Genomic DNA, 13,639 nt, shown 5'->3' on the forward strand with positions numbered 1-13,639 from the left:
TAGTCAAAGCCCAGACCTCAATCCAATAGAAAATCTGTGGTCAGACTTAAAGATTGCTGTTCACAAGCGCAAACCATCCAATTTGAAGGAGCTGGAGCAGTTTTGCAAGGAGGAATGGGCAAAAATCCCAGTGGTAAGATGTGGCAAGCTCATAGAGACTTATCCAAAGGGACTTGGCAAAGGTGGCTCTACAAAGTATTGACTTTAGGGGGGTGAATAGTTATGCACATTGACTTTTTCTGTTATTTTGTCCTATTTGTTGTTTGCTTTACAATAAAAAAAAAAAAACATCTTCAAAGTTGTGGGCATGTTTTGTAAATTAAATGATGCAAATCCTCAAACAATCCATGTTAATTCCAGGTTGTGAGGCGACAAAACACGAAAAATGCAAAACTTTTGCAAGGCACTGTACATCCTATCGAAATGGGAAAATTTGTGGTTGAGGCTGTTGGACTTTGATGGTACTGTAACAATTAGGATACACGAATGTGTAAAAAATTGATTTTATTAAATTAACATAGATATATTAAAATTTTATATATCTATGTTAATTTAATAAAATACATTTTTTACACATCCGTGTATCTTAATTGTTACAGTACAATCAAAGTCCAACAGCCTCAACCACAAATTTTCCTCACACTTATACAGATGACTTCCATCTAACATGGCTTCCAGTCTATATGGTAAACAAGAAAGAAAAAGAAAGAAAAAGGGGCACCAATAGCATAAAAAAAGTTTTAATAAAATGCGCTTTATTTGTATTAACCACTTCAATACTGGGCATTTTTACCCCCTTCCTGCCCAGGGCAATTTTCAGTACTGTCGCACTTTGAATGACAACTGTGCGGTCATGCAACACTGTACCCATATGACATTTTTATTATTTTTTTCACACAAATAGAGCTTTCATTTGGTGATATTTAATTACCACAGTTTTTTTTTAATTTTTTGCTAAAGAAATGAACAAAGGGCAACAAGTTTGAAAAACCCCCCACATTTTTCTTTGTTTCCGTTAAAAAAATTTTGTGAATAAAAAATCTTTCTTCGCAAATTTGGGCCAAAATAAATTCTGCTACATTTCTTTGGTAAAAATAATCCAATTCAGTGTATATAATTTAGTCTGCGTGAAAGTTATATAGTCTACAAACTATGATATATATATATATATATATATATCTAAAAATCGATCAATCCTGATGGCCTCATCCGCTGGACACAGCGGATGACAGATCCTGCCGGAGCATCCACGCGAAGAGCATTCTCGGGAGGACAGAACAATTCTCGCACATCTATTATTTTACAATGACATGGGCGGGAAGCAGTTAAAAACACAATCTCACAAGAGAGTGTACGGTAGATATCTTTGAGGGCTTCTAGAGCCAGGAAATCTGGGAACAAGAGACCACAAGCAAACATGTTGCTCAATTATAGGATAGCAGCGGTTATGGCTATAGTTCAGGAGCATATGTAGTGCTTTAGGAGTGCTTTATTTAGGAACAAGTAGCACAGAATGAACAATCCCGGAGACAATAAACAGTGTCATACATATCTGACAAATTAAGAACAGGCTGATGAAAACCCAACCATACAATGCAGTGGAACATATACCACATACGTTTACAAAAAGAGCAGAGAGTCTCACCAGAGAGTCTCCCCACCTAAGAGGGCAAGTCACCATGGTGAAATAGAATAAAGAGGCAGAGAGCTTTTCAAGAGCTGTAGGTAGTATTGTGTAAAGGGGCAGTAAGAATAAGACCCCATACACACTATACAATTTTTGTTGTTCGATTTCCTTTAGATTTACCAAAACCACGTAGTGAAAGGGCCTGCCTGATTGCATACATGTTGAAACTCTTAGGCTACTTTCACATTGGGGTGGTGGCGGTAAAGTGCCACTATTGTTAGCTTCGCTTTACCGTCATTTTTGCTGCCTTTTTCAGCTGCTAGCAGGGCACTTTTAACCCCCATTAACGGCTGAAAAAAGGTTAAAAGCGCCCGCAAAGCGTCGCTGCAGAGGCGCTTTACCAGCACTTTGGCGGCGCTGCCCATTGATTTCAATGGGGAGGGGCGCTGTAGGAGCAGTGTATACACCGCTCCTACAGTGCCTCAAAGATGCGGCATGCAGGGCTTTTTTTGGCGTCCTGCCAGCACACCACGCCAGTGTGAAAGCCCAAGGGCTTTCACACTGGAGTGAGAGGAGAGGCTCTTTACAGGCGCTATTGTTAGTGCTATAGCGCCTGTAAAGCGCCTCAGTGTTAAAGCAGCCTTAAGATTTGACCTCATATTATATGGTTTTGGTAAATCTGAAAGGAAAAAAAATCGACACAAAATTGTATAGTGTGTATCCAGCTTTACTCAATAGTGGAAGGGGAGCATTCTTTCATAAAGTGGGTACTAGAGTCATTGAGGTAGTACCTTTAGGGCCATTTGAATTACAGACCATTCTCCTCTACAGTGGATGGCTTGGAACAAGGGAACAATGCAAGGGTAATAAGGTGGTTTATTTTTTATGTAGAACACAGGCCAGGGACCCACCAAGGGAATTCTGACGGGATGAAATGTCATGTGTTCACTATATGTTGGCAAAATGTGCTCCTTTCCATAGGTCCGAGCAGAGGGGAAGGGTATGTTCACTGGCTGCATTTGTCACGCAGGTTTTTAATGTACACATGGCTAGGTGATCCTAGGTTTACGACTGATGTTGAGAAGACATATTTTTTTTCTTCGAATCTTAGGTTCTATTCTGGGTCCTAGCACCTAGAGACTTTGTAGAGCTTTGGTGGGATAAAGCCCCCATCTCCATCTCTGGTATCCAGGCCTTATTATTAGCCTCAGCTGTGTGCAGGTCTTTATATATGCAAGCTTACTGATGCTCAGTGCTCTCACTCTCTGCTATTGGAGCCTTGCTGGTGGATGAAAAGACTGGGTGAGGATAGAACACTGAAAAATAAAATATCAATGCTGCATGTTTGTTTTGTTTATGACATTTGGAGATATCCTGTTACTTAGAAACTGACAAGAGTTTAGTGGCTTGTACGAACATACGTTTTGCTTTTTGCTATGTACTTGTTGTTCAAAGCCCTACTACATTGAAATGGTTTTCTGCCTTTCTGCATAAAAGGTGCAGGACAAACCCACTTAGATTGGTTGTCCATGTCCCATGCATGGTTTACTACTCCTACTGCTACTACCAGTTGAACCTGCTTTCTTACAGAATATATGAATAAAAAATAATGGTTTTATCAATTGATGTTTTACTCAACCCCAGCAGCACTGACAGGGTCAGTTATCAGCTGTCAGATCAGGAAGTGGAAACATCAACATCCATGGGTCAGTTTGATTTCATTTTTTTATTCTCTCTATTTTACAGATATTTATACCTGACAAAGGATTCCCAAAGCATTATGGGTTAGCTAAGGGCAGAGCACATGAAACAAAGCTTGCTTTCAGCCCCCGTTGTTCACACCAGTGCGTCTTTGAAATTGTGTTACTTCAACGCGATTTCAAAGGCGCAGGTTAGTGCAATTTGCACCTCCGATTTAATTGCGGCTTGTGATCTTGTTTAATGGAAGTCTATGCAAGTCGCAATAAAATTGGAAGAAATTAGTGCAGGAACCTCTTTCAAAGTTACTGTGACATGAGTTGAGGCGATTTGAACGGTTTCATTTCCAGCAATGGTGTCTGACTTGTCATGTCATTTGGAACCTGTCAAATCACATGACAAACCGCACCAGTTAAAACGAGGGCTGAAACGTCATACCGAGCCAACTTATAAAGGATGATTCAATGCGGTGAGTTTCTGGAAACTCCTTTATTATTATACAAGATTTATATAACACCAACAGTTTGCGCAGCGCTTTACAACATGAAAGCAGACAGTAGTTACAATACAATTCAATACAGGAGGAATTACCCTAGGTTCACACCTATGTGTTTTTTAGTGCATTTTGCAGAAACGCACTACAGTCCATTTAATATGGTTTCCTATGGTATACGTTCACATCATTGCATTTTTGGAAAGGGTCGGGGACTTTTTTCCGCATTTTGCGTGTAATAGACTTGAATGGAATTGCACCAGATAAGCAAGTGTTGTGTTTGTGTGCAATTTTTGATGCGTTTTGCATTTTAGCTGGTTGCTAAGGAGGGGGCTGGGAAGCCGGCCGCTATGGCCTTAACAACCGATGAGTCATCAGCTGTCAGTGGGGTTCCCCGCTGACAGCTGATTGTAAAGAAAAAAAAATAAAATTTGCTGTCAAAACAAAATTGCAAAGAAAAAAAAAACGACATGGGTCCCCCCAGGTCCGTACCAGGCCCTTTGGGTCTAGTATGGATTTGGAGGGGACCCCCCACCGCCAATTTTTTTTAAAAAATGGCGTGGGGTCCCCCCCAAAATCCATACCAGACCCTTATCCGAGCATGCAGCCTGGCAGGTCAGGAAAGGGAGGGGACGAGCAAGCGCCCCCCCCCCCCGAACCATACCAGGCCGCGTACCCGTAACATGGGGGATGGGTGTTCTGCCCCCCTCCCAAGCACCTTGCCCCCATGTTGATGGGGACAAGGGCCTCTTCCTGACAAGATTAGTGACTTGTTATCTGTGTTTTTGTAACAAATTATAGAAGTGCTAGTTGGAGCACTTGTAAATGCAGAAGCTGGATTGTAATCTGGGCAGAGTGGAGATGTCACTACACTGCTCTGCGGTTCCTGCTATCAATTTCTTTGCCCTGTGAAAAGAGAGGCTGTACAGTGAGCCTATAACATAAATAACAGGAAAATGCTACATAGTATCATTTGAATGACAGCTTTGAGGATGCCTAATGTCCTATCCACGTTAGCAGCAGTATTAGGCCTGTTCAATATCATAGTATGAATTACAGGGAAATTAATTTCACAAAATATGTTAATTTTAAGTATAGGTTAATGGGGAGATTGCTACTAACATTAATAATATATTTTTTAACATGATATTTGCATCTGAGAGCCTGAACTTATTTCAGAAAAAAAAAAAACCTTGTGCACCTTCCATTGTGGGCCTCTTCTAGCTGCTCACATACTGTCCTGAAGCAGGCCATTTTTTTCATCCTTGTGTCTGAGGTGCCACAGTCGCACAATTGTTACTGTAGGAAAACACATCCCTTGTGTCTGCATTTGGGCCTATTCTAACTGCTAAAGGTACTGTCTTTCAGACAGTTTTTCCACAAATACAGCCAAGATGCTATGCTCTTGTAAAACAAAGTGACAAAGGAGAGAAGCGCCACTATCTTAGTATAGTCATTTTATTAAGTCACAAAACATAAAAACAAATGCACTCACGTGTAATGAATGGAGCAATGGCATGTAAAGGTTTGTCCAGCAAGTTGAAATGCTCAGAATTTGCTGGTGAATCAAACCTGGACAGATTCCCTCATCATTCGTTGGAATGTTGCCCAGCGTGTTCACTTGTGGCTAACCTTTAATGTAGTTTTCCATACATAAAAAAAAAAAATCCACGTGGACTTTTATGATGATGAACAATTAAAAAGTGTATGTAAACCTCACCTTTTAAAAGAACCCATTCAGTTTAAAATAAAAATGAAAGGGAACCAATTATGTATAGATATAGGAAAAATCATAAACATTCCCCCCGCCCCCAGGGGGGGGGGTGTCATTGGAGAGCACACCGAGTTCCAAGCACAGCTAGAGAACCGCCTGTTTTTTGCGGTCAGTTTTTTTTTTTAATAGGATAGCTGAGGGACTGGCATGAACATCAGGGATTTCAAGCAAAGGAAGCAATACAAAGAGAACTTTTTCATGCAAGTACAGTAAAACCTTGGTTTGAGAGTAACTTGGCTTGAGAGCGTTTTGCAAGACAAGCAACATTTGATATACAAGTAGCGTCACTTCACAACTGAGTATAAAAGAGAAGAGAGGCGCCTCTAAGTGTAGCAATGTGGTTACATTTAATGAAGGTACAACATTTAGCAACTCACATGGTTGATGATTAAAACAGGCACACCTAGGTATGCAGGCATCCGGGGTAAAGCTGTCCACATAGACCATCTCCCGCACCGCCATCAACGTCATCCCTTCCACGCTGTGCTCCACGAGCAGTTCAAGCCTCGCTTTCAGATAGCTCTACTGCAGGGTAGTCTTCCTGGTCACAATTGCAGACTGACAGCGGCGAGATCCTGCAGTGTGGGGGATGGTCTATGTGGACAGCTTTACCCCGGATGCCTGTGCCATGTGCCTCTTCTAATCATCAACCATGTGTGTTGCTAAATGTTGTACCTTCATTAAATGTAACCATATTGCTACACTGAGAGGTGCCTCTCTTCTCTTTTTCACTCTGTAGCTCCTGCTTGATTTTGCTTCTAATCCCCTTGTGGAGGCTGCCATTTGTGGATGGACATTTTATGGTTACACAACCTATCACATTGCTATAATCTTTTTATATGGACTATAAACTGAAAGACTTATGAGTAAATGGTTGTGGAATTATTTTTTATGGGGAGATTTGATTTGATATACAAGTGCTTTGGATTAAAAGCATGTTTCTGGAACGAATTATGCTCGTAATCCAAGGTTTTACTGTACATGGTACAGCAAGTGCATTTCAGGAATATAAAATGTTGAGTTTACATATTCTTATTATACTGTATGCATTTATGAAAGACATTTTCCTTGCAAAGAGTTTTTTTCACTACAAATTTCCCTATCATTGCACATTTATTCATCTGCTTATCTCTTTAGGTTTGCAAAAAATTATTCTTTATATTTTGGTACTCTATTAACAATAACAATAAAGATAATTCTTTAATGTTCTTGTCCACTAAGCAATTATACTATTGGAAGGACATTTGGGGGTTTTCAGATTCATCAAAAGTACATTACGGTAAGTTTATAATAGTACTGCCTTGTATGTATTTTTGTTATATTAAAAACGGTCACTGTAGGTATGGTGTCTATTTGCGTCTTGAAATTAAAACTTTTGGCATGGATCAGTGCATTTTCTATATTCACGGAAGGTGCAGTCTGTAGCTGACCTCTATCCTCTGGCTAGTTATTCCACTCTTTTACAATTCAATTCAACTGTATTCCCTATCTATACCAACATATCATCATCAATATGCCTTAGTCAGAGGATGGCAGCAGGAACATAATAGGAGCAGAGACTTCCAGAAGTGTCAGATTTCAATTTATTTCCATAATTTAGAAAAAGTGAAAAAGCAACCAAATTAAAAATATCATACATATCGATTTAGCTTCATTTTTTCCAAACGTTGTTGGAATTTTTTTTAATTAATACAAAAGGTATTTCACACACACAGCATGGGCATACATAAAATTACAATACCATGTGTGAGACTTTTTCACTTTTAGGACCGATTATATACCAGACATTGTATATGGTGTCAAAAATCAACCAATTGTATTTTAAAAAACTAATGTACTGTAATGGTCGCCTCTATACGAGTGGTCAGGGAATATAGCTTAGTATATTGTCACCTATAGCTATCCCAGTTCCTATAAGCCAAGCAAGCCTAGCCTACTGGTACATAACTGCCCCCAGGAATGTCATATTCACTGACCAGGAAGTACAGGAGAAAAGAAAGAACCAAAGAGTCCCAGTGGTTCTTGGAATGCAGTTGTACGCAGGGGATGGCTGGGACTGGTGTCACAGGAACAGGCAGAAATGTTGTCAGTAAACACGCCAGGATCAGTACAGGCAGAAGCAACACTGCACTGGTGTGGCGGTGATGAGGAACATTGTTGCTGGCTGCACTGGCTTGGTGACACTGGGGACTAGTGTGGCAGTGATCAGGAACATTATTGCTGACTTACACTGGTCAGGTGACACTGGGACAATCAGGGACACCGTTGCAGGCTTATACAGGTGTAGGGACCCTTGGACTGGTGGCTGTATGAATGACAGCCATTATTACCACTGGACATGTGATCTCTGTGATTTGTAACAGCGATCACATGGTACTCGGATCGGTGATCCACAGTGTCCGATGGAAACAGCGGTCACAGGATTGCGTTGATACGCACACGAGGCGCAGATCTGAGAGGACGTACAGCTGTTTATATGTAGTGGTCAGGCGTAAATCTCTAGTGACCATTATGTAATAATGCCTTGGACGAAAAATGCCCCAACTGAAATCCATTTATTAAAAATGTCACCTGTCCACATGTGGTTAAACTTTATTTTTACACAAATTTAGCTGGTAGTAGTTGGAGCTCTTATTTACCATGGAATGCCATTTAAAGATTACTTGTTAAACATTGACAAAGCTACAGACAAAGAGGTCAGTTTTTCAAAGTGGTTTATTTATACAAGATAATAAATATTCCATTGTTAATATACAGATACTAAAACTTGGATTCTGCTTTAAACCATCCTAACAAGTCATTTTACCATGAAATCCTTTAAAAGTTTAACCAAAATGGCAATTTTTTTATTTTTGTTTTTCCATTTTAAACAGAGTAAGGGAGAGTTATAACCCCCCCCTCAGATTTTTTGCCATCTGTGTCCCACTGGGGAAATTTCCCTTCATTCCCTGTCCCATAGCCAAAACAGTAAATCTCTCAAGAACTAGCATCTCTATTGGAAGATTACCCTGATGTCAACTCAAAACGTTCAATAATGGTAAACAGGACAAATAGAGAGAGTGTGAATCTCCCTAACAGGGGCACAAACCACAATAAAAAAAATGGACAGGTGTTCTAATCCCTCTCCACTCTATACAAAACAAAAAAACAAAACAAAACAAAAACAAAAACAAAAAAAAAAAAAAACGGGAAGAAGAAAAAAGCATATGCCTCAAGTTAAACTTTAAACCCCACAACGGATTGTAGTGTGAATAATAATGATTAATGGTCGCAACAGCTCTCACACTGATTCTGTGCAAGCAGAAGATTCCGTGCATATTAAAACACTGCCCTGCAGATTCCAAACTGAAGTGTGGGCTGGTTTGGAAATTTAGTAAGTAAAGTGCACCTGAGCTGAGGTTTGTCTTTGCGTTATCCATTCTGAAGCTTAAGCTAGTCCACTGGCAAACGCCGCCAAACAAATACAATATAGGTAACCATGCGTCTCTATGGATGTAATGTAAACAATTAGCATTTGGAAGTGTATTTTCAAAACTAGCAGATTTCATATGTGGCTGGAAACGTATTATCCAGTAGGTTCTGGTGGGCATTCTCTATTTCGGCATGACGGGATATTTACAAAGGTATAGTGTCTGGTCCTGCACTGGTTTTCACTTGTAACTGGCATTGTAAATATTTGACTTCTTACAGTGGATGGGATTAACAAGCTTATAAAAATAATTTTAACAGGAAGGTCTTGGTGGTGCCCCATTTATAAAAAATATCATCCAATATAATGTGTTATTAAACCATATCCAGTCTGTTTAATCAGATCTATATCTCTTTAGCATATGTAGCCACCCTCCAATCACTAAAATTTATTATACATTATCACAAAGAGGCATTGATACTCGACATTCCAAACGTATTTTAAAGCAAAATAGAAAGGCGATGGTCTGGCCAAAGTATTCCAACTTTAGCATAAACCTCATATTTATATGTATAGGTTACACAAGACAGGTCTATAAAGAGGTGATCATCTGACAATGACTGAGGGTGTGCTAGTTACAACCCAATTCAGAATTCAAATCAGGCTATGCTTTAAACAAATACATTTTTTAGCATACAAATACTAAACAAAGCCATGTAAAAACTTTTAAAGAACAGTAAAATAATCAGGCCACTCAAGAGACTACACAAGGCTTCTGTGTGAAATTTGTTTATACAAAACATCTTTAAGACATGGACAGGAAGGAATGTCTGATATGAGGAGTCCACCAAAAGTTAACATTGCAGATTTAGACTGTTGTAAATAGTAACCTACAGACATGGTATATTCCCTTATGGACTCCAGATAGTTAAATCTGAGTTACTAGATCAAACCACCAGTTGCAGCCAATACTTGGGGAAATGCTGATGGATTTTACTTTAAATTATGGACAATATAAGAGAAGGATTGACACTGCATGATGAAAGGTAACCCACCGGATAGGAACACAACAATGTCAGCTTTAGGATAGACAAATCCTTTAAAAGTATATCCACAGATACAAGTCTGTCATTCAAATTTGTGCAATATTGATAATAGCCACAGAGGAAATAAACAGTGGTTGCTTGGGAGAATTTGGACCTTTTCTTCTTATACCAGTCCACAGTATAGGCCAACGGTCTCACACCATCTGTTATTGCAGTGTGGATAGAATATATTTAATGAACAGTCATTTAAAAAACAAAACAAACAAACCCAAAACTTATATTAGCAGCGCAATGGCAAGGAGTTTGGCACTATGCACATCAGTTCATTAATTAAGGTCCCAAAACATTTATATCCGCACATCCTTTTAGAACTGAATATTAAAATATGAAAAAAAATGTAAGTATCAGATTTAATGAAAATGGTAATAAACATCCTTGATGGGATGATTGACTGTAAGAAATATCTTGTGTGTTAGAGTAATATTGCACATGTACAAGTAGTGTTTACCATGTTATTCCATGGTATTTGCAACTAGGTCTATAATCTCTTATATTAAATAACAAATTTTGTTTAAATACTAGTTAGTACCAGTTTATGGGTTTGTTCAATATCACAAAAAATAAAAAATTGGGCAGCATATTTTTTTCTGTTGAGAAACCTTTTAACAGTTTATAAATTGTGATGTCATTGTCAAACACTAGGTGGCATAAGAGTCCACATAACAATTCTTCTGAGGCATCCCTCGCTGACTTTTCCCGGAAGTGGCTGTATTCCTGTGTTTAAGTAATTGCACTGTAGTCCCCGCTTTGCAGTTCACCTGTTTTTGTTATTTGTACAGAACAGTTCTAGAGCAGGCTACAACTGCTGAAAGGACTTTTGTTCTTCTTGGTCCTCTGCTTGTTTGGCCGTAGACTAATTACATTCCCTCCATTCATAGCATCAGCCTTTGGGCCAGAGTGACTGCCACCCGCTGTATTAAATACCCCTAAAAGATGAGGAGGATAGTTGAATGGCACTGGAAAATGTAATTATTGTGAAAAGAACACATGTAAAAACAATGCTGTACAATGAGGATGCTGGAAATAAAAAAAAACTATTCATTGCAACAACCTACAAAGTGCTTAAACAGTAAAAGAAAAAAAAAAAACAAAAGTTGCATCAATGGGTGTTGTGTCCACACTTTGCCTTTCACTGCCTGGGGCATTTTCCTTACATAGTAGGCAAGGTTCAATAAAGACAATAGTCCATCCAGTTCAACCTGTGTAGGTGTACGTGTGTCAGGGTCTATAATTATTTCCCATATCCCTGTATGTTGTGTTCTTTAAGATGCACATCCAAGAGTCTTTTAAAAATTTCCATACTCCCCGCTGCCACCACCGATTGTGGAAGAACAATCCACAGTCTTATTGCCCTGACAGTGAAAATAAACCCTGCGCAGTTTAATGTTAAACCGCTTATCTCCAATCTCATTGTGTGGCCCCATGTCCTCTTACACTCCCTGAGACTGAATTTTTTTTTCCTATGCTGGGATCCCCATTGAGGCATTTGTAGATAGCGATCATGTCCCCTCTCAAACATCGCTTCTCCAGCCAAAATACATTTAGTGCTTGCAGTCGTTCCTCGTAATTGAGGTCGTCCAATCTCCTTATTAGTTTTGTTGCCCTTCTTTGGACTCTCTCCAGTTCCAGCACATCCCTTCTGAGGACTGGTGTCCAGAACTGGATTGCATACGCCACATGTGGTCTAACCAGAGAGTTTTTTGCAGGTTACAATGCAAACTTTAGGCTTGATTATTTAAAACCCCCAAATAATGTTTTCTAAATGCAGAGACCCTGGATAATAAAAATGTTGGTAGTTGCGATTTGTTATGTCACAAGATATTAGAACAACTGTCAATCAAACCCACATGTTCAGTAAAATACACTAACGTTGGTTTTAGGGCACACAATTGTCACAATATAAATTTTTTGCTAAAATATTAAAGATGAGGTTGAGGTTGAAATGCGAGGGTACCCAAAATTGTACAAAGGGGACACTTTTGAAGCCTGAGCATCTCATCAACAACTATCGACGATGGCTGTAGAATTTTTGTTCTCACTTCAGCATGTGTGGCGATATCCAACATGTGGCATAATTGTCGTTTTCTGTGTCTGGGGCGCATCATCGCAGGTAATTATTCCATTAGAAATGATATGCAAGCCGCTGCTATTACCTGTGGAAGCTGTCAGCCATCCATTGCTTAGAATAGGGTTGCTATGTGCAGCTAATCACCAGGAACCCCCACCGAGTCATTTGCAGGTGTAAAATAGGGCCTAAGGCCTTTGTCACATATGCGGAGGTAAAAAAAAGTGGCTAAGCTGGAGTTCCCTCCCTAAAGTGCATAATAAAGACGGAGGAGGCTGTTCACATGCCGTGGCCAAGATACTTTGTGTTGCAGAAAATGTAATATGGCATGCCAAGTTGACAGTGCCTGTCAAACTCAGCATGGGGCAGCTCCACAACTGCAAACCAAATGCTTGGTTTGCTTTTGCAGCCTATCAACCTCACTAAAAAACTGTCACTTGGCAAGGGGGGGGGGAACAAAAAGAAAACAACAAAAAAAAAACCCCACAAAAACACACAGGCATTCGCTGCAGGATTGCCTCCTGGATACCTGATAGAGGCTGCTTAGCAGCACTTTGACAAGTGGTCTGTGGTGGATTGCTTTTTAGAGCACAGGCTAGTATGAACTCAGCCTCCGTGTGTACAATGTTCCTGGAAGAACTAATGCCTTTTTTAAAGTCAAAGAGTGAACACAACAAATGTTCATTAAAGGTTTTTATCTGTTTATGGACTTTGTAGTCATCTCTATGTTAACAATCAGCTGAGTCTGATTTATATCAACATCTTTAGGGCTGGTTCACACCAGCAGCGTGCACTACCACACAGCAACTGGTATGCGATGTGAAGGCAGCAGTGGTGATGTGAACTTTTTTTTTTTTTTTTTTTTTTTAGCACTTTAATGTCACAAAGTAACATTTCACTCGGTTCCACTGGCTGCAGTGCAACGTAATTTTTTTGGATGATGTTGCACCACCACACTGCATGATATACTTGTTTCAGGTCACACCACCGCAGCATGGTTGTCTGAGCTGCCATGATAGGGAACAGATAGACTACAAAGATACACACTGTGGGATTGATGAGATAGGGTGAGTGTATTTAACACTCCATATTCATCTACTCCTAACTGATTTCTGTAATCTGCAAATTAATGTTTTTCAGCATAGGTTCCTCTACTAAGAGAAGGGTAATCGACTTCAGAACTAGGAGCATGCAGCTGTGTTCACTTCTAGTTCTGAGACCAGCTGTCGCCAACAGCCCTGATGTCACACTAACAATTGGGTAACTGGTTCGCAATTTTGTAATCTGCATGACAGGGAATCACAGGATTGTTTACAAGCAAACCTGGCTCACCCATCACTGTGCGATAGAGAGAGGCATTTTGACAGATGCAGCTGGTCATGAAAGGGTCAATCACCAATCCACATTCTACTGTACAACTGAAAGTGGTCGTTACGGAAGAAAGTTTTTTTTCTTTTACCTTACTGC

General features: G+C 39.7%; 1 protein-coding gene across 2 annotated transcripts in view; it reads right to left on the minus strand.

Annotated features, from left to right (window-relative positions):
• Positions 1-8,289: 8,289 nt before the first annotated feature.
• Positions 8,290-13,639, minus strand: part of RAB23 (RAB23, member RAS oncogene family) — a 76,546-nt gene continuing 71,196 nt past the window's right edge. For both annotated transcript variants that reach the window (XM_073626710.1, XM_073626709.1), the window contains one exon: positions 8,290-11,033. In XM_073626710.1, coding sequence (XP_073482811.1) covers positions 10,894-11,033 — 140 coding nt within the window. In that variant the 3' untranslated portion in view covers positions 8,290-10,893. The remainder of the gene's footprint in view (positions 11,034-13,639) is intronic.

This window comes from Aquarana catesbeiana, linkage group LG04 (genome assembly GCF_042186555.1).
Source record: "Aquarana catesbeiana isolate 2022-GZ linkage group LG04, ASM4218655v1, whole genome shotgun sequence".
NCBI lineage: Eukaryota > Metazoa > Chordata > Amphibia > Anura > Ranidae > Aquarana > Aquarana catesbeiana.